Here is a 21,627-nt window from a genome sequence, read left to right on the forward strand (position 1 = left end):
CTCGTTTCTACTGTGTACTGTGTACCACTGTGTATAGTAGAAATGACAATAAAAACCACTTGACTTGACTTGACTTTGTTTCATCAGACAAGAGAATTTTGTTTCTCATGGTCTGAGAGTCCTTCAGTCAGGCTGTCATGTGCCTTTTACTGAGGAGTGGTTTCTGTCTGCCCATCCTACCATACAGGCCTGATTGGTGGAGTGCTGCAGAAATGGTTGTTCTTCTGGAAGTTATTCCTCTCTCCACAATGAAATGCTGGAGCTCTTTCAGAGTGACCATCGGGTTCTTGGTCATCTCCCTGACTAAGGCCCTTCTCTCTTACTCAGTTTGGCCGACCTGCATTTACAGATGATAGAGGCCACTGTGCTCATTGGGACCTTCAGTGTTGCAGAAATGTTTCTGTACCCTTCCCCAGATCTATATCTCGATACAATCCTGTCTCGGAGGTCAACAGACTTGGACTTCATGTCTTGGTTTGTGCTCTGACATGCACTGTTAACTGTGGGACCTTATATAATCATGTCCAATCACCTGAATTTCCCACAGGTGGACTCCAATCAAGTTGTAGAAACATCTGAAGGATGATCAGTAGACACAGGATGCAACAGAGCTCAATTTTGAATGTCATGGCAAAGGCCATGATACTCATGTACATGTGATTTTTGCAAACACTTCAAACAAAATTCTTTCACATTATCATAATGGGGAATTGTTTGTAGAATTTTGATGAAACGTTTTATCAATTTTGGAATAAGGCTGTAATACAAAATGTGGAAAACGTTAAGCACTGTGAATACTTTCTGGATGCACAGTAAATAATATTAGTATATCAGTAATTTCTCCTCTCATTTCTTACTTCGATATTTCAGGATACTAAGGCATATTCCATCTTACCCTGGTGCCTTCCTCCCTGTTTAAGCCAGTACTGCTGCTGCTGCTCCTCTTCTTCTTCTATTGATCTTCTTTAAAGTTTATGGCAGTTGATATTTAAAATCTTACATTACTCCCACTTTCTGTCATCTAGTCTTTATTGCCATCCAAATACACAATCAGCAATTATCATTTCTTAAAAATGTAATGGAGGACAAGGGTCAGCATGTTCACTTTGAGCAGTCTGCAGCTACACAGCTCCATACACAGCAGAATGTGAAAGAGAAATGTTGGAACTATACAAATGTAATGTTCGATAAAAGTGCAAGTATTGGCCTAAAAATTTAAACCACTAGATGGAAATAATGTTTCGTTGGTTTTGGTATTTATGTTGTTGCTGACTGGTGTATAGACTGGATGTAGATCAATAATTCAATCCAAGATTGTTACACAGACAGCAGTGATAACATTAAACAGGCAGAAAAGAGTTGTTGTAGTAAATGTGACATTAATATTCATATTTATTACACAAGACTTTAAAGTTGTTGTAGCTTAAGACAGATTTGCTTAAAAGTATGTTTGGTGTTACTAAACAAACTGTGATATATAAGTGATTTATGTCTCATTATCTTTTTAAATACATAATTTACCTCATAACATGTTTGTGTATATGAGAAAATGACCAAGTTAAAGAAATTAGTCAAAATGTTGAGGTGAAAATTACATTTCTAAAATTAACACTAAAGTTTATCAATTTTATGGAGAATACATGATTTTCTTGATTCTCGTGACTTCGGTGATTTATTCTGCAATTTACTGTAAACTGCAGTTTTCTTTTCCAAGAGACCAGGTAATTCTTAAAGCAGAAGTTAATGCTTTTAGTTAAGCAAAAGAACAAGGGTTGTACTGAGGGGCTTCATCTGCATTTATGAGAAAATATACACTGCAATTTTAAAGAAATCATGTGATCATTAAACCAAAAGTGAAAGTGTTTCACTAAGCAGAGTATAAAAAGGGCTGCACTGAGGGGGCAGCACTGGTGTATGGATAGAGCTGCCTCCGGTTTCTGTCTCCGGTAACAGGACAAATACTTCAGCACAGATGGTGAAAAAGTAAAAGAAACCTCTTCATCAATGGTGAGTTGTTCTCTTCCTCTTTTTTTTTGTCAGTGATTGCCCCGGTTTGTGCTTGATGGAAATTACCTGAAAAGCAGAACAAACAACATTGCTTCCTTCTTACGAACTGCCTGTATAATCTGATGCTGCAGGGCATTTCGTACTGTGAAATATTAGGAACTTGACATCTTGCAACCTAAAGCTAAGCCTGCCACGTGCTGAAGCAGGCAAATATAAAAGTTTTTTGTCTTGGCTCTTGACCGTCATTTTTTCCCAGGGTGGACAAAGGACAAACACACACACACACAAACAGATGAGGAGGGGGGGAAAGGAGGGGAAACATAACAAAATAAATAGTGCACATTATTGTGAATGCTCATGGTTCAGATACCCGGAACTTCCTATGACCTAAATAAAAATTTATTTTTTTAATTCCTTTCTATTCTTTCTTACATCTGATGAAATGGTAACACTTCTCATAGAACTTTAAAGTTTTCTCCTTGATTTAGATTTTTGCCTTGTACCTCATTTGTAAGTCGTTGAGGATAAAACTCTCTGCCAAGTGACTAAATGTAAATGATTGTTTTTGTGTTGGCGGTGGTGCAGTGGTTAGTGCTGCCGCCTCACAGCTTCCTGTGTGGAGTCTACATGTTCTCCCCGTGCTGGCGTAGGTTTCCCCCTGGTACCCTGGTCTCCACCCACAGTCTAAGAATATAATGAATGGATGAATTTCTTTGTGTTAGGGCTTTGTGGTATTTGTTCAAACTGCAGTCAAGCAGCTAGAACTGTGCTCTTATGTATTACACTTGGTACATGGAGCCTTATAGACTCTTTCTTTCGTTCTTTTCAGTTACAAACTGCTTGAATAATTTGGAGGCAGTAAAGGATCACTGAGAGTGTAGTCAGATGGAGGTAAACAGCAGGCTTATAAATTCACAAAATATATGAAACACTGTGATAAGCTACTGTGTGAGATGATGGGTTGATTTAACACATCTGCAAATGTGTATTGTCCTCATTTATCAAGGGGTTCTGAGGATCCTCCATTAACACAATGATCTGATTGCAAGGCTGACTGTCACCACTCGGATGCCAATAATGGAGGTTAGTTTTTCAGTCTAAGTAGCTGTATGTAAAATTATTATTATCATTTACATTTTTTCTATTGTTTTTTCCACAGCTCTTTGCCCTCATGTGAAGAAAACAGTCTATAATATCAAGAGTGAGTCAGTTCCTACACACTTGCAAACCCCTGCTGGTGAAGTGGGGAACTACATTGTGACTTGTTGCAGAGAAGGAGAAATTGTGCATCAGACAATGGACCTGAGGCCAGATGTTCAAAATTCTCTTCAGAATTCCGAAGAAACAAAGAGTGAAAATATGAAGACGTCTGCAAACACAAGTAAGTAAAAATATTCTAAGAAGTAAAGAAAATCATAAATTAAAACTATTTCCCCAGAAACAACATCCATTGACTTTGTGAAACCTTACAAATCCATAATGTTAAATAGGAAGAGAATGGATGAACACAGACACATGCATCAAACACACAAACAAATAGTTCCCTTAATAATTATGTTATTTAGTCCTTTAAATTTCATAAAGCAGATTTCAAGTAAATTATTTTCTTGATGTGATCATCTCAGGACTTGGGAAGATGGGAAATCAGCCTGACTGCACCATAATATTATGTCAACCAAACAACTGAAAACCATCATAAAAGCCTGTTTTTTCAAAAGCTTCTACATTTAGTGCTTAGAGTTTAACTTACCCAGCTGTTATATAAAGCAGTTGCTCATTATCATTTTCCTTTTCTGTTATTTATTAATATTATAAATAATATTATAAATAAGTATTTCTAAGTACCTGGGTTACAGCTACCATGTAGGTTTACAGGGATAGTATGCAAACTCCACACTACCAGTCCCACCAGCTCCCGCCAGCTACATCCTCCATCGGTGTGTGAGTGATTATGAGGGTGAATGGGTGAATTAATGGGTGAATGAAGTATCAAGGTAGTAGAAGAATTCTCTACTGTTTAAGTACAGATAATTTACACAGATAGTGTAAATGGTTATGGTACTTTGACTATGCAATATCGTACATATGATTTACAAGTAGTTTAGGGCTTTGTCAGAAATAACCCCTCACTCACTATATATTGCACTGTACAGCGTGATCACCATTTCTATAGTAGTGTCCAAATGTTGTGTATAAATCTATGCACTATATAGTAAACTTAAAGTATCCCACAATACATCAATAAATGTACCATAGTGTACATGGCATGTACACTTTTTGCTAACAATCCCACAATGCAATGTTCCAAATTTAGAGATGAGCAAATTACTGTTGTGGGGCTCAAACAGCTTTAAATGATGACGCAATATGAGAACCGTTAGTAAGTGTCCGAAATATCGATTAACTTCTCACTGTTGAGTGAATTACTAAGTGTACATGATAGAGGGAACAGTAACTGAAAGAGTACGAGTTACAAGAATTTACACAGTCATAAATGTTGAGTATTGGGAAAGTCATCAGAGCCATAGTTCAGGCTGGACCCTAACTCCAAAATGTCACTGTCTCAATATAAATATTTTACTCCAAAATTAGGCCTAAAGATTCCCTGATCTACAAACATACTTTTGAAAAAATTGGGTAATGATAGTTTGAAAACCATATCACATGGTACAAACATGAATTATCAAGTAATTCAGTCAAATGTTGCAATAAATAATCCACAAATAATCTGCTTCCTCTGCCTCACTGCTTGTCCCTGTTTCTGTGAATCCTAAATTCTCTCACAATAATTATGCTTTGAGACTATATTAGAGTAACAATTCTATCTCTGCGGTAATTAGATCATTGAATATGAGTAGATCAGTGAGTTTTTGTTTGTGTTGAAACCGCAAAGGGACATAATATAAGTGGACAGTACTTTCTCTTCCACTTACGCAGGGGTGTATATTGGGATTTTAGAGAGATATGTTCCTATTAAGGCAACATATTTTATGGGGAAATCCTTGTATATTGTAAATATACAGTCACCTCCAACATAATGGTTGTGTCTCTTTTTAGGGTCTTTTACCTGTTTATCCTGTTTGGAAGAAAGAAAAACCTCTACCCACTTGCTAACCATGTAAAACACGGTCAAGAAATATCTGTTGTGGCATAGTGACAGTTCAATGAAGTCAATCATCCAATGTTATTAAGACCAATGAAGTGGTGGGTGTCCTTGCAATGGCATTTTAATGGCACCAGAGCCATTATGTGCTCGACAGATTATGTCTCTTGCAGTACTCAGCTGCATATGCTGAAAATAACAAATCCTAGTGTACCAGTGAGTATCATACAAACTTACTTTGGAAGTGTGATAAATACCATGAGCTCGCTTTGCATACAAATGGAAATAAGAATTGGGTAAATAAGGTTTAAATCTGGGCCCAGCCATGTCACTTTTTGAAGTGTTGCACCCAATTTCTTTCACAGCGTTTTTCAGTCACATACCTGCTAGGGACAGGATGTTTGACAGGTCAGGTTGTAGCTTCAGTTCCTGTGGGAGAGAAAGTTGAGTGAGGTGAAACATTTATCTTGTTGTCGCTGATGCTTCTGCAGCAGCATTTTCTGCTGAATTTCCAGAAATTACATCTATAGTTAATGTTAGAGTCACATTTAACAACAGATATTTGTGTGGACAACAGGATAACATCTGATGATCTGTAAAAAGAAGAAGGTGCAGTTGGAGGTCCAGCTGATGTCATAAAAACCCCTTTGTCTCCAGAGACAACCATAGTCGTTAACAATGCCAAACACGAGTTTTTTCTTTGGCAAATTTACCGGCTTCAGTAAGAGCTGTCAGCTCACCAGCTTGTGCAGACAAGTTAGAAGGTAGTTTATCACTAGAAATTACGTTTTGGGACAACTGCAAACCAACCTGACTTCTGCCAGTTTTGACATCTCAGGAATCAGAGCAATCAACCCATAACTCTATGTCAGCTTTTAGGATTAGCGTGTCAGTGAGACCAGATCTGGGAGTACAGAGGGTTTTCAGTACTTCAGTGCAGTTATGAGGATCTCCATGCTCCTCTGTGAGCAGAAGAATCGCAGGCTTCAACATATTAAATCTTTTCACAGTAATGTTGGGCTTTTCATGCCATATATCAGAATAGCTAAACACATCATGTGATGCTAACACAGTTTTTTCTGCTGCAGCAACAGCTCTGAGACAGACAGGGAGACCTGCTACTACTGGATCCAGCTTTAATGAGAAATAAGCAACAGGCTGTAGTTTACAACCGTGAGATTGGCATAATACAGAAGTCATGTTCCTGGACTGCAAACTGAGTGAAAGACAGATTAGAATTAGGGAAATCTAATGTAGGAGCTACAGAAAGTATTGCCTTTCAGGAGCCAAAATGATTTCTTCATATGCAAAAGATATTTACCATGCACCACAGCAGGCAGGGAAGTTTCACGCAGAGAATAATTTGGGATCCACTTTCTCCAAATTGGTGTCACACCAAGAAAAGTCATCATTGTTTTTTTTAGTAATTGGCTTACAAATATTTTCAATGGCAGCAATTGATTTTCGTGACAATGTTTGTGTTAGGAAACTGCATTTTAAAAAGACTTACTTTATGGCCGGAAGAGCAGAGTCCAGACCTGGATTCACCTTATTAACCTCAGAGAAGACAGGATACAGTGTTAGAACAATCTTTTGGTCTATATACTCTGGTTCTGTCTGTTTTGTCTCCATCTGTGTTTTCCCTTTAATCATTCTACTCTCCCTCACAACGCAGTCATCTTTCCACATAACAAATACCTTCCAGTCAGCTTGGAACAAATCATTTCTTTTGGACAAAGACTTGTGCTCTCCTCTTCTGTTTCCAGTTTAGTTGTCCAACCGCTGATTCTTTTTTGATAAAACCCCAATTCCCACTATTTATTCAATTGATTAAAACTGTCTTTATACTGGGTATTATACTACACATAGGGGTGGCTATAGCTCAGTTGGTAAAGGCAGTTGTCCACAGACCACAGGGTGAGTGGTTTGATCCCTGGCCCTGGCTATATGTCGAAGTGTCCCTGGGCAAGACACCGAACCCCTAACAGCCCATTCCCCTCCCCAGCTGTGCAGTGCAGAAATTGGGGAGGGTTGTGTAAGGAAGCGCATCCGGCGTAAAACCTGTGCCAAATCAACATGCGGACATGATCCGCTGTTGCGACCCTGAACTCACGGGATAAGCTGAAAGGAGAGTAGTAGATACTACACTGCCATTTCGTCACATGTTGAGTTGGTTCAGTTGGTAGAGTTTGCCCAGGCCAGGTGCTTACTTCTATTGTAGTACCCAGTACTGTTCTCTTGTAGGCAGTTCTCTGGTGGGACTATGCTGATGTCTTGTCACCTACCCAACACATTAGTGAGTTATATACAGCTCTCTTACCTAGTTCTGGTCAGATTGTGTTTCTCCTTTGCTACTTTACCACTGTATTTTGGTCCATATCGGTATCCTCAGGAGAACAGCTTCTTGACCCATAGGGAGGAATCAGCTGTTACTGGTGGGCTATCAGTTAATTTAATTACATATAATGTTGTAAGAACAATAAAATAAGCAATTGCTTGAAAATAACAAGCATTTTTATATCTACAGAGACACGCATGCAGAGTTTTTTGGAGGATCTGGGGCTGAAGCAGAACTACACAGAGAAGCTGTCACTGAGCTCAATACTTCAGATTGATGAGAAGATCATCATTGATGAACCTGCCAGGTGTAATTCAGATCTTCCATGGTATTTTCTAAAGAAATTGATGATGGTTAATGTGACAGCTAGAAATGTGAAATGGACATCAGTATGTGAATCAAACTGTGATGTTACATCAGAGATCACAGAGTTAGATTTTGATGATCTGTTTGACTCTTCAAACTCAGGTGACATAAACCCCCTCGACCTAATCACTGCTCTGTTCCTGTGTTCTGATGGGTTTGTACAACAGGAAATGTCACTCAAAATGTCCATGTGTCAGTTTTCTGTCCCTCTGCTGCTTCCTAATTGTGACACACCACAGTGCACACTCATGCTCTGGGCCATGAGAGACATTGTTAAAAAGTACAGACCTCAGTCCCTCTCAGAGTCCAAGGGCTTTATGGAGGACAGAATAGTTCTGTCTGAACTTCCTATGATATCTTTTGTGAGGCTGGGTGAGTGCTCTTTGTCCAAGTCAGAGATCCTCAACAAGCTACTGAGTAATTCTCAGCAGTACCATGACACATTTGTTCACCGTAACATGGAATGTGGAGAGAGTCCAAGAAGAATATCCAATGGACTGACTGAAATTACTTGGTACCTTCCTTGTGGAAACAAAAACATGGATGTTTTCAGTGAACCAGTAGCTGTAGCTAATCTTCGTGGAGACATTGCTTCATTTGAGACACAATACTCATTTTTGTGTCAGACATCTGCAGCAGTGTTTGTGTTTTTTGACAAGTTGGAATCTGATTTCAAACTGCTTAACAACCAGCACCACAAGGCACAAATCTTCCTAGTAGGTAACTATGAAAGCAAACAGATTAATTTAGATGTCCTTAAAAAGGTAGCAACTAACTTGAGCTTGAATAAGAAAAACATCATTATTAAGACAAAGGATAAAAACAATGCAGATTTTGTCAAAAAATTGAAGGAAACAGTCAGTGATGTGGTTGAGAACACAAGGATGAAGATGGGAATAGAGCAGATGGCCGAGATTGCTCATGAACTGGGAATCTTAGTTGATGAAAAGTCTACTGAGTGTCAGACTGCCAAGAAAAATGCAGATAACATCACTGTAAAAATTCAAGACATCCCTAAATACAAAGAAGCTGAGCTTCCTCTGCAAGGTCAATTATGGAAGGAACTGACAAACCTGGAAAAAGAAGAATTTCGGCTTCGGAAAGTTGGCTCTCAAAATATTGAAACAAACAAAAGTGATCTTCAGATACAGAAAGAAAAACTCTGGGACAAACAGAACTCTTATGACATGTCAGATGCAATGATGTGCTTCATAAATGCAATATCAAGTCCAGGAATAGAGAGGTGTTACTTCCTCAAATGGATGCGAATGAACCTCGATAACCTGTCTCGAGAAAAACTGTCTGGCCTCAGGGAGCAGTACAAGAAGAAGTGCAACAATTCTGAGAACAAAGAGGAGATTAAAGACATTGACAGACAACTCTCCAACAGCTCACTGGGGACTGAACACTTCTTCCGTGAAATGGGTCAAATCTACGAAGCTTCACTTTCCCTTCCAGAAACAAATCAATCACGTCAACAGCTGCAGCATCTGCCCAAACTCTGTGCAGGATTGATGCTTGATGGATTTCCCCTTGAGCTGGTAGACGGAGATGCCTCCAACATACCTCTCAGATGGGTGAGTGACGTCCTCTCTCAGCTCAATGAGCTGGTGTTTCCTAAGAACAAGATACTGGTAGTCACAGTTCTTGGAGTTCAGAGCACAGGAAAGTCCACTCTCCTCAACACCATGTTTGGAGTGCAGTTTGCAGTCAGCAGTGGTCGATGCACTCGAGGTGCCTTCATGTTGCTCCTCAAAATCAATGACGACATTAAAAAAGTACTGAACTGTGACTTTGTGGTGATCATTGACACTGAGGGCTTAAAGTCACCAGAGCTTGCACAGCTGGATGATAGTCATGAGCACGACAATGAGCTTGCAACACTTGTAGTGGGTTTGAGTGATATCACCATTATCAACGTTGCAATGGAGAATTCAACAGAAATGAAGGACATCCTGCAGATAGTTGTTCACGCTTTTCTCAGGATGAAAGAGGTCGGCAAAAAGCCTAAATGTCAGTTTGTTCACCAGAATGTGTCTGATGTTTCGGCCCATGAGAAGAACTTAAGAGACAGGAAACTGCTCCTGCAACAGCTAAATGAGATGACTCAGGCAGCAGCCAAGATGGAAAAGAAAGTGGATTACAAGAGCTTCACTGATGTGATGGAGTACAACCCAGACACTGGGAACTGGTACATTCCTGGACTCTGGAATGGAAACCCACCAATGGCACCAGTCAATGCAGGCTACAGTGAAGCTGTATATGAGCTCAAGAAAAACATCATTCAACTACTAGTAAATTGTGAGTCATCTGCTAATAATGTCATGGAGTTTACAGAGTGGATGAAAAGTCTGTGGAATGCAGTGAAGCATGAAAACTTCATCTTCAGCTTCAGAAACAGTCTAGTAGCTGATGCATACATGAGACTCTGCACAGAATTCAACAAATGGGAATGGGAATTCAAAAAAGACATGTACACCTGGGTTACACGTGCTGAAACAAGAATTTCAAATTTTGGTACAGTTGCTGCAAAATCTATCAAATCTGACATTGGAAAACTTCTGACATGTTTAAAAACTGAAGCTTCCACATTGCTGGCTGAATGGGAGACAAAGCTTCTCAAAAATCTGACAGATTATTTCAAGCAAACAGAAGGTCATGTGTATCTGGTTGAAGGATACAGAGAGGAATTCTCAAACAGTGCAAAGAGCATTCGACGAGAAATGGAGAACTCTGTGTTTAATCAGCTCACAGCAGCAGCAGAGATCAAACAGGGAATGAGAGAAGTTGAACAAATCAAGGAGAATCACACAAAAGAAATGGTAAAAGCAGTGTGTGCACTGATTGATGAATGTCGAAAGAAAAAAGTCCAGATGACAGAGGAAGAGCTGGACAAAGAATTTGATAAGATGTGGAATGAAACAGTGAGGAAACTGTCTGTTTCTAAACTGAAGCCCACAGATGTCTTCACCTGTGTGTCCCACTACCTGAGACAGAACCTGTCACATAAGGGGAGTCATGCATGTGAATTGCTGAGTAAAAAGAGTCTGAAAGCTTGTGGACTAAAGCCTTTCAAATATACAGCTGAAGGATACTACAACCAAGCTAAACACAAAATCAGCAAGTGGTTAAACCTTCCAGATCACACAATGATGGTGCAAAAATTGGCTGACAGCATCTTAGATGCTTGTAAACAGTTTGTAACTGAAAAAATGGAAAGAAAAACCAACTACCATGACACCTACATCCAAGAGATAGTGCTTATGATTGATGAGAGGCTAGAAAACAATCAGGATCTTGGTACAGACATTAAGTTTGAAGTTTCTCTAAAACTGCACATCTGTGGATTTGCAGCAAGAAACTTTCAGCAAATGCATGAAGATTTCCTACAAGTGAATGATCCTTACACATGTTTGAGTCAGAACAAGGAGAAGTTTCGTGCTGATTTCAAAGATGTGTTTCATGAATGAGACCAGTGCCAGAAAAAGGCAGAAGAATTCACCAACCAATGCTTGAAGCCTGCAGTTGAAGACTTTATCAACTGTTCACTGGGTCCTGACATCATTGGAGAAATGCTGACACTGCAGCAGTTCAGCACAAGAATGTGGTTCCAGTATTCACTTCTACAGGATCTGCTTGAAAATGATACATTTGAAAACTATTTGAGCTACATTTCTTCATATGAGGATTATGTAAAGAAACAAATACTTGACCAAATATTGAGTCACTTCTCAGATGGTTCTAAGATGTCAGACTTTGAGGATCAGCATATTCAGTCATGTATCAACAGCATAACAGATGGTGTCAATGAGGCCAAATTAATCAGTGATAATCTGAAGACATTTGTTAAAGATATCTGCAGAAAACTTGGTGAGAAACTGGTTATTTCCCAGGATGCTCTTGGTGCTTTCATGATCCTGAACAAGGCTGATCAGGAACAGTTTGCTTACTGGCTCACAGTGTCTGTGAAGGACATGGCACAAACTCTTAGAGAGGAGTTTAAAAAATCAAACATTGAAAAGAAACTAAATCACCTGCGTGTGAAGCCTCAAAATGAGCTTTTCACCAAACTGATTGGATGTGGTAAACAGTGTCCATTCTGTACAGCTCCTTGTGAAGCAGGCGGAAAAGCTCACACTGTGCACTGGGCTTCACTACATCGACCAGAGGGTCTGGGTAGATACAGGTGGCATAAGTCAAGACAACTCGTTACTGACATATGTTCTTCTCTTGTTATCAGTAACGCACGTTTTTGCTGCAATGACACAAATAATAAATGGCATCCATACAAGCAGTATGAAAAAATTTTCCCAGACTGGAAAATTGCTCCTGACATAAGCCTTCATGCATCAGACTACTGGAAATATGTGATGGCAAAGTTTAACAGTAACTTCGCACAAAAATACTCTGCACAGCCTGCTGAAATCCCTCCAACTTGGAAAGATATCACAAAAGAGCAAGCGTCAGCCAGCCTCAAAGAGTCATTTAATATTAAATGAGACTTCTAATATACTTCTAATATAAAAAAAAATCATTGTGATCCTTATGACATAGAAGAGAATCAGAAATAGCAATATTATTGACCGTCCTTGGAAGTTTTTGTCTTTAATATGTTGTGAAATGTTTAATGTCAAACTCTGTACATGCTCCTGACTTCTTGTAGATATTTTAATTGTTTATTTTTAAAAACAAACAAATAGCAAATGTAGAAAAGATGACAAGGTCCATACACAGATCTCGGATACAAAAGCTTGAAATTACTACAGGAGTAAATCACTATAAAGTTCCATGATATAAAGCTAAAGTGTTCACCTTTATCCACAGTCCTATAAAAACTGCTTTAATTTTATGTGGGTGAGAATAAAGTTTTTTTCGTGTTGCTGATACTTGTAAGTTTCTATACACTGTCAGAATGTATGTTAATCTATGTAATCACTACTGTTATAAACAGCTCCTGGCTGGAAATGACAGAGATATGATGAAAAAAAGTGAGTGACTATGATAATATAATCTCTGATAATTTACCCAGATTGTTGCTTATGAATAAAGAAACAGATTCAGCAGTCTGGCTATGAATGTCTTTTAATGTTTCCCAGATCAGAATCACAGCATACAGTGTATAATAACTTCTAAAGTAAACAGAAATGTCATCACCTCATTTATTTATATAGCTTTACTTTTTTTTTAATAATCATCTTTTTAAAATTCCATTATTTAACATTTTTCTTCATCTCAAGTCTTGGGTTTCTAAATTCAACAAAGAATGTAAAAACAAGACAACAGGTGCCACTTTGCAATGGAGACCAAGCTGAAGATTGTGTGTTTTCATGTGCATCTTTTTTATATGTTTGCCCTTGTGGGCTGTTAATGTAACTGACCTGACATGGGGTCTCTGAAGAACCTCAGTGATGTGGGTGAAGTTGTCTTGTTTTAAATCCTGCAAACCAAGTGTGTTATAGTAGCAACGGACCAAAACTGACCCTCAGATACAGGAACAACTCGGCTTAGTTACTTTAGAACACATGAGTGTGTGTCCACATCCATCCAGTCAGATCACTGTTCGACATACAAGCTCAGTCTCCCAGACCTTCAGTTTACTGAACGTCACCCATTTCTCAGCTCTTTAGGACATGAAACTCTTCACTGCTACATCACATCAATATAAGGCCAACACAACCTCCATCACTACAATTCAACAGCGTGTGGAAGGATAAAGTTGGATGAGGCATCTAATGGTATTAAAGCCCTCATGTCTTTTCCACATGTGATAGTGTAAGTGGCTACATGTAAACACTGCTACATGTGAAGTAATGTCACATTTCAGTGATTCAACTTGAGCATCCCAGTTTCGAGTACTGAGCATAGTTCTGCACATTACTTAGCTGGACATAGGCTCTTAGCTTCTAAAAGTCACACAAATCATGCAGCACAGATACAAATCTGCTAAAGCTTGTAAAAAAGCTGCAGTGTTGTTTATCCTATTACAACAATCGACAAAGGAGCAACAAAACTACAGACTTAAATTATATTTGATATTTTTCGAAATATTAATTGCAGGGGAGATCAATTCTGCTACAGTGGCTTTCCCACTTAGGAACAGTGATGCTACAGGATGCCCACATGATAATGGGCAAGATGAGAACAAGGTGATATAAAGTGGGGACATGAAATATGATCAGTAGCAAGCAGTTGTTACTCACCAATGAATCTGAAACCTTGAGCTAGTGGCCACTTCTTGCAAACTGCACCTGTTGTCTTTGGTTGTCACAAAATAAGCATTTTATTCATTCAGTCAAAGAAAAGGAAAAAAGAAAAACAACTTATATTTACAAATATTTTGTCTGTTTGATTCTTACACTTAAAAATGTACAGTTTAGATCCTTTTCCAGATGTTGTGTATCTCTGTCCTGCCACCCAGTTTGGTATTTTTATTCACACATCCGGTTTCCTCATAGTGAGCCACGGGCTGCAGTGACTCTGACACAATGGCGCCCTCTAGTGTTAGCTTATAAAATAGACATGGAAAAAGAGCAGACCAAACTAAATACCTTGTTTCTGTTTCCACCTCCAGTGGTGTCATTGTAGCTGTGTAGTGGTGAGGTGTACTTCACGAGCCTCACTGACTCCTCGTTCACAGGAGTGAGTACAAAAGGCTTCATGTGGATGTGGCCAGACAGATCTTTCGCAGACAGATCAGCAAGGTGGCAAACATTGTGGGTAGAAACACGGCCATGTCTTAGAATGTCCTCATTTGACAGAGATCAGTTCGTCCTCTCTTTTCCTTTGATTCGGTTTTTCCACATTTAAGGCTGTCTGTTTCACAGTCTCCTCCCAAGTAAGTCTTTTCTCCATAGCGTGCACCTTTTCATGTTCTACGCTTTACCATCTGCTCCACAGCATTTTTCTGCCATCTGCAGCACAACCCGAGTCAGTTGTTTTGTGTTTGACTTTGTGCACATTTCCCTTTCAGCAGACTTACAAAATCTCTGACATGAGCAGCCAGTAACTGTATATCTCTCCCCTTCCAGCCCTCCCCTCCTCCACCCGGTTAGGGAGTAATAAAATAGAAAACAAACAAACAGGCTAAAGCTAGAGTAGAGCACAAGCAAAGACAGCACCGGTGACTAACTTCTTCCATACTGGATGTAGGCTACTTTGTGTTCATCTGGGCTCAAACTACAGCACATTAGTTCAGTCAACATATGCTATTAACCTGTGTTAACCATGGTCCATGTTTGAGATTCTGGTAGCAAACAATCAGAGGGGGGCATTGCAGAGCTGTAGGCATAAGCATCCTCACCCTAAAGACATGAGTAGAATCACAAACAGCAGTTATTAACTGTGTTGCTTTTACCCTGTTCAGGAGATTAGAGCCCCCTTTGTCATCTTGCTGCTCTGCCCCGCAGGCTGCAAAGGCCTGCTGGTTGCCCTCAGTGTGCTTACAGTTTAATTTACAAATGAAGTAACTAGGTTTATGAACTAACCCTTGAATGTGAAGATACTAATAGAGCTGAACTGAGGCCCAAAACAGCACTGACACAGTTACTGTAAGTCAGGTGTTGATGCTTTGTGGTCACAACAGTGTAGTTAGGAGTGATCACTGCAATAATGGGGTCAAAGCTAAGATGCTAATGGAGACAGTAGAAGGTAGAAAGTTACTGATGTTGAGAGAGAGAAGGATGATTGGGTAAGGAGCTTATTGTGAAATTGAAGTTTTAAACCATAGAGACGATCATGTCTGTCTGCCTCTCTATGTCGTTGCTGTCTAATTTGGGCCAGCTTATGCCATTATGGAGCAATTTTGGTATTACACACAAACACACACACACACACACACACTCGTTCTCTCTCTCGCTATCTTTCACACAGCCACGCATCAAAGCGAATAGGCATGTGCTGGAAATAGGGGTGCAGACAGGGGAGGGAAGGTGTATGCAAAAAAGCAGAGGCTGCCTGTCTCTGCTTTGTTTCTCACCCCTAAAGAAATACAAAAATAATTCTGTTACACATGTACTGTGGTACATCGCATATCCTGAAGACAGCGATCATCTCAACACAGAGGAAAAAGCACAGTTACAATAGAATGTGAAGCAGAGGATGAATGGAAAAGTTTGTTGTTGCTTTGACCATAAATTGAGGTTTTTGACAATGACTCTTTTTTTTTTTTTTTTAAATAAATGAGTGTTGGGAAGTAAAGAAGATTTGTTGATTTATTAGAGAATTTTCTGTGATGTCCATGTACTGTAAAGTAAAACACAAACTGATCCAAAGTGGACCAATGTGACGTGAGTAGATTTGGGAAACTTGCATTGACAGAAAGTGTCTTTCCCCCCATCATCATCTTTAAAAATAATTCATGCATAGATCCCCATTGAGAAAACCCATTTATATACTTTCTCCTTTGTACACATTTATATATAACTATATATAATATCATTTCTCTATATCTATATTTTCAGAAAAAAAATGTCTCCACAAAAAACAATTCAACAAATTCTCAAAGAAAGAAACAAAAAAGAGAGAGAAAAAAAAAAAAACACAATCAAGGGCCAGTTTGGCACTTTGTCATGAGAACACAGCATTTGTTAGTTGACAGTAAATAGGAATACTCTATTTTCTTTATTTTTTTCTCCTGGGATGAGAAAGCAAACACAGTAGTACATACTTGGCACCGAGAATGCTGGTAGAATGAAAGTATCAGATATCAATGTTTTCATAGCTATAGGCTTACTGTACTCTATGTACTCTACACCCCCTCTTAAAGCACTGGGGAGAGGGAGAGAATGAAATGGTGAATGAGAGAAAGAAAGCAGGTAGACGACAGATGTAGAGACGAAAATGATAACTTCATGTAACACACCGGGGGGGGAGAAAAAAGAAATGTGAAAGTAAAAAGGGGAAACAGCAAGTGCCGACAAGCATCCGTCCCTTTAACAATGGCAGCACAAGTTTGTCTGGAAACAACGGACTTTCTCTTTGAAAAGAGTATCTTTGCAAGTTCACCCCCAAACTTATCACCTGCAGCCTTGTAGTTCAGTTGCCTCTCCACCCGCCACCAGTGGAGGGAGCTGCTAAGTTTGCTAAGAGATGGATTTGCTTTTGGAGAAACAAGAGAGTAAGAGAACAGAGTAGGGGCCCACATCCAGAGGCCTCCCTTTTAGATAAGTAGCAAAGCCAGACTTCCTGGTCCTTAGGTGGCACTGTGTTGGGCCAGTCCCTACTATACCCGGGTGGTGGAGTGAGGATGGGGCAGGGTGTTGTTGTGGCCGGTGGAGGGGAAAGTGTTGAAGGCATGAAGAGGCTGCATGCTGGTGATGGTACTGGGGATCATGGTGATGGTATTGGGTGTCATCAGCGGCACGTCGTCAGGGGCACGACGCAGTGCCAGCGTGTAGTCAGGTGGGCAGGCGGGCCGTAGGATGTCGTGGGGCCGGAGGGGCTCCATGTCGTGGTGAGCATCGTGCTCCGAGTGCTTCATCTGCAGAGACATGATCTCCTCCTCCTGGCTGTGAGCTAGGTCGTTTGCAGGCCCACCTCGCTGAGGTGACAGCCGGTGGCGCCGCATCTCGTGTCGCTTGTCACGCTTGTAATAAAGGGCTGCAAAGGCCAGGATGTTGAGGAAGAGGAGCGACGCCCCCACGGCGACTGTAACGCTCAGCTCAGTCGAGTAGTCCCGGGTGTCTCCAGGAAAGAGGTCTTGGTGTGGACGCTCTGATCCATCAGGCTCGGGTTCAGAGGGAAACGTAGGGTAGGGGGGACGAGTGGTGCGAGGGCCTGGTGTTCTGGGCCAAGGTCTTTGGGTTCCCGGGCCAGGGCCTGGTGGTGACCGGGTAGTAAAGGGAAGGTTCTCATGTAGACTATGGAGGTGGGGCACTAACTCCAGCCAGAAGGCCACTTTGTTGGCCCTGTAGTTGTCTCTAACACGAGGTTTTAAGCCAATGTGAAGGTACTGCTTGTCCTTTGAGTTGAACTTAGTCCAGATGACCTCTTCAAAGCGGTTGGGCTTGGTGTGAATGAACTTAGTGTCTTGAGGGACTGGCAGGTTGGGGTCCCTAGAGGAGGAATACAAAAGCAAGTCTCGAGCAAATGTAATTCAATTATTTCTTCTTTCATTTAATACCTGAACACACAACATAATCAAAACCATAATCAAACTACACTTATTAAAAATGAACAACTTTTAGAAAGACAACTCTACTGTAGACAAGGCAACACACTAAATTTTTACATTGTAGCTGTACCACAGAGCAAAAAGAACATTTAAAATATTAAACAAAAAAAAAAGTTAATATGAAATAAAATTATCAGAATGTCCTACCCAGTCTTGGCAAAATTGGTCCAGTAAGTCATGACCACAGCGCTTAACATCACATCATTTTTCGAGAAGTTGCATGGAAACAAGTCTGTAGCGCCGATCATCGGCACCCCAAAAACGTAAGGTATCTCATCTCCGTGGGCGGCATCAGCCCATTCCGGTCGCGTCTCAGTCTGGCAGTGGTGGTAAAATGTGTAAAAATAAACTGGAGACTGAAACTCGGCATGGAGTTTGGCAGTGGCCACCGCTGGCGCCACCCACTGGTGGTCGGTAAACAGTGCTAGCAGAGTCTTCCTTCGCATGTCGCCATTGTCTCTGTCTGCCCAGTCGGTGTACATGAACTTAATGGTCTCCCTCAGGATGTCTTTGCCTGAAGGATAAGATGTGGGCAGGGAAAGGGAAAAGGGAAAAAAAGGATAAGGAGGAAAAAAAGAGAAAATTGTGGTAAGTTAAGGGGGAAGTCATGACAGCAACAGAACAGATAAAGGGAGGTGTGATAAAAAGAAGCGAAACAGAAGGTGGCGAAAAAAGGAGGTTAACATCGCCAAGATACAATCGGAATGAACGGATAAGATAAAACTGAAAGAAGAATGTGTTTATATGTTTATATGTACTGTATGTGACAGAGATGAGACAGACAAGGACAGACTAAACAACACAAAGGGCAAAAGACAGAATGTGCCTTTCAGAGAGCAGACTGACTGACAGGCACTTGAAATGGAACGTGACTGCATTATCTAAATGTTTCTGTATTTTGACTGTGGCATGCTGTGAGGCGTTTGCAGGCTGATCTGTTCGGAAAAACAGCCCTGTGATTGGGAGCTGGCTGCCTGGGGGATGATGAGAGACAGCATTAGTGCCCACAGAGCCCCAAAGGCCAAAGCACAGACCCACCACGGTGAAAAATAATCTTCATGATAGGCAAACTCGTTGGTATGCCTGTCTTGGCTGATACATTTCACTGAGCTCACGTTTCGTCTTGTCTTGTTTTTTCTCAACAACTTGCATTTCCAATGGGATACGTTTTTTATGATATATCTTTGTTGTTTTTTTTTAAGAATGTAAGAAAATCTGTAGTGTGTAATGCGACATCTTGCTAACATTTGGCGCATTGAACCATAATAGGAACGTATACACTGGTCAATACCTAAAGATGTTATGATTTTCTTTAAATCTGAGTACAGTATTAGAACTCTGATGGACGAGTACAGGTCCTCACCTTCTGGGTACCCATAGAGGTTGTCGACAAAGTTAGAGATGGTGTAGTCGAATGCTGCTGCTGAAATGCCATCACTGTCCTCACTGTCATCCACAAACTTCAGTCCTTCTCCTTGATTCACTCCTATTAGGATGTCATAGTTGAGGAACTCCCCCTGGTGGTGTAAGAAGTGAACAACATGTTGGTTGTTGGAGCTGCATTTAAAGAGCAGGGTTTTCGGTCTTTGTACTGTTTGCAACACACATCTAAAAGCACTACAACCAACAATGATGCTTATACAGTTTTGCTTTGTGTATATTCACCCTTAAGGTCAAAGTAGTTAAGTTCACACTCATTTAGGCCAAGAAATGTTAACCTACAGGCAGTGATGGAAAGATACTGTGTACATCTATTAACATAGGTATTGTACTTAAGTACCATTGTGAGATATTTGTACTTAAATATTGAAAATGTCACACATTTACTTCACAACAAATATGTAACATCTATAGTTTCTATATATATATATATATGTATAGTTTCTTCATTAATAAAATGAAATACAGTATAATCATTAGACTTTATTGATCTCTGGTGTAAAATTCACAAGCTGCCTTGCCGTACGTAAAGTAACAACATCAAGTGCCATTAATAGACAGTAATGCTCAATGAAAGCTTTGGGATGTGGTTAATTAACCCCTCAAACGAGCCCAAAACCTTTCGAATGCTCAGCTCTCATTGTTTTTTATAGATCATGAAATGTTTTGGGGATCAGCAATGGCTGCAGTTCTCGTATTCCATCTCTAATACACAGAAAGTCAGTAGATGAATTGCATTTGTTATTATGATAAGACCTGTAAGACAATATGTAAACATGATATTAGGACAGTAAAGGATTTTTTCAGTCCTGAAAAACAGATTTAATAAACTTTTTCTTTGTTCTTTAAAAACATTATAGCTAAACTATAGTTTGACTTCCTCAGTGTTCTTAAAATGGTTCTAGTGACACTGGAGAAAACCATTCTGTGGCTGAACTGTTGACAACGCTGCCATGCATCCTGTGACGTAGGGCTACACAATTACAACTACACAATTCATCACTCACCTCACCAACACAATAGCAGTTTTTCACTGTTACAGTAATTTTAGGCTGAGTTTACACCCACACCAGCTGGTAAATGTCACTGCCAGAAAAGACAAAAGGCCACACTCACACCTGCCGCAACACATTTTTTAAGTTTGTCTGTCTGGTGTCTGGTCACACCTTCAAGTCGTCCTGCACAATAAAAGCCCAGTATAGACCATGTCTGCAGTACCACCTCTGATACTGCCGCCAAGCTGTCACCTGCTGCATGAGGATCTCTGGATCATCAGGCACCACATCTCCATCCACCACAGGGCCGAAGGCGATGTGGTAGCGCGCTGGCTGGATGTCCTGGTCCACCAGCTCCCTGAAGTTCTTGCGCCTCAGGCAGTCGACCAAGTCGGCCGTCTCTGTGTAGGTGCAGCCCACCTTCCGGGCAAGGATCTTGGTATACTTGAGAGGCTGGTAGTTGACAGACCAACTGGAGATGGCTGTTCCACTCTGTGCTATGGCTCTGTGGAACAGACCTGAAAGAACAGACACGGACGATCTTATATTCCCCTGTGAGGTAATAAAGTCTGTTTTTCACCATCCTAAAAACACGGTAAACTGCTGGGGTTTCTTATTAGATGTTTTTGCAGGCAAGCTGGAAGTGTGTGTAAATTTTAGCTTTGGAATAAGACAGGATACAGAAAGACTACTTCATATGTACATCACATATTACTTTGTCTTCACTGTTTACTTTTCGACTTTTCCCGTTTAACAGAAAACACACAATTGGGCATTTCTTCTAATCTTATCGTTCTCACTGGATCAAAGCTGGCAGATGTTGGATGCAAAGCATCACAGATCGAGCATGTTATGTTATTATGGTGCTGTGTCTCGAGGCAGAGCAATTTTCCTTTTTTGTGCTGGCTGTTTCTTCTCTTAACCTTTCCCTAGCTAGGTCTCCTCCTCCTTCTCTTACTGTTTGCCTCCTTAGTTCCGCCTGTCCTGTGCCGTTTGAACCACTCAAGTGGCTTGTTAAGGGGCCGCCTGCCTCACTTGTTTCCTCTTGTGCTGCTTTTTTCTTTGCCTTCACTCTCCTGGGCTGAAGATTGGTCAGTTAATTATTAAGCAGAGCAGCAGAGCCCCCTTTCCCTTGGAAATCAATTATAGTACGAAGTAGCAGAGAGGTGTGAGTTATTTTATTTTTCTTTGAAATCGGTTTCTTTGT

General features: G+C 40.4%; 2 protein-coding genes across 7 annotated transcripts in view; one reads left to right on the forward strand and one right to left on the reverse strand.

The window, feature by feature from the left end:
• Positions 1 to 1,869: 1,869 nt before the first annotated feature.
• LOC137137506 (up-regulator of cell proliferation-like) lies at positions 1,870 to 11,713 on the forward strand. Its single transcript, XM_067523851.1, has 5 exons — positions 1,870 to 2,007; positions 2,837 to 2,898; positions 3,014 to 3,090; positions 3,167 to 3,388; positions 7,638 to 11,713. The coding sequence occupies exons 4-5, from the start codon at positions 3,304 to 3,306 to the stop codon at positions 11,282 to 11,284; spliced, it is 3,732 nt and encodes a 1,243-aa protein (XP_067379952.1). The 5' UTR covers positions 1,870 to 2,007; positions 2,837 to 2,898; positions 3,014 to 3,090; positions 3,167 to 3,303; the 3' UTR covers positions 11,285 to 11,713.
• Positions 11,714 to 12,879: 1,166 nt separating this feature from the next.
• The window catches only part of nlgn2a (neuroligin 2a), a 175,262-nt gene continuing 166,514 nt past the window's right edge, over positions 12,880 to 21,627 (reverse strand). For all 6 annotated transcript variants that reach the window (XM_067523854.1, XM_067523853.1, XM_067523852.1 and 3 more), the window contains 4 exons: positions 20,673 to 20,938; positions 19,349 to 19,502; positions 18,133 to 18,499; positions 12,880 to 17,866 (listed from right to left, as the gene is read on the reverse strand). In XM_067523854.1, coding sequence (XP_067379955.1) covers positions 17,035 to 17,866; positions 18,133 to 18,499; positions 19,349 to 19,502; positions 20,673 to 20,938 — 1,619 coding nt within the window. In that variant the 3' untranslated portion in view covers positions 12,880 to 17,034. The remainder of the gene's footprint in view (positions 17,867 to 18,132; positions 18,500 to 19,348; positions 19,503 to 20,672; positions 20,939 to 21,627) is intronic.

The sequence above is a fragment of the Channa argus genome, chromosome 12, assembly GCF_033026475.1.
Source record: "Channa argus isolate prfri chromosome 12, Channa argus male v1.0, whole genome shotgun sequence".
Lineage (NCBI taxonomy): Eukaryota > Metazoa > Chordata > Actinopteri > Anabantiformes > Channidae > Channa > Channa argus.

Coding starts and splice junctions, on each gene's coding strand:
- LOC137137506 (XM_067523851.1), top strand. CDS start 3,304: ATGGACCTGAGGCCAGATGTTCAAAATTCTCTTCAGAATTCCGAAGAA. Junction 3,389..7,637: donor GAAGACGTCTGCAAACACAA/GTAAGTAAAAAT, acceptor TTATATCTACAG/AGACACGCATGCAGAGTTTT.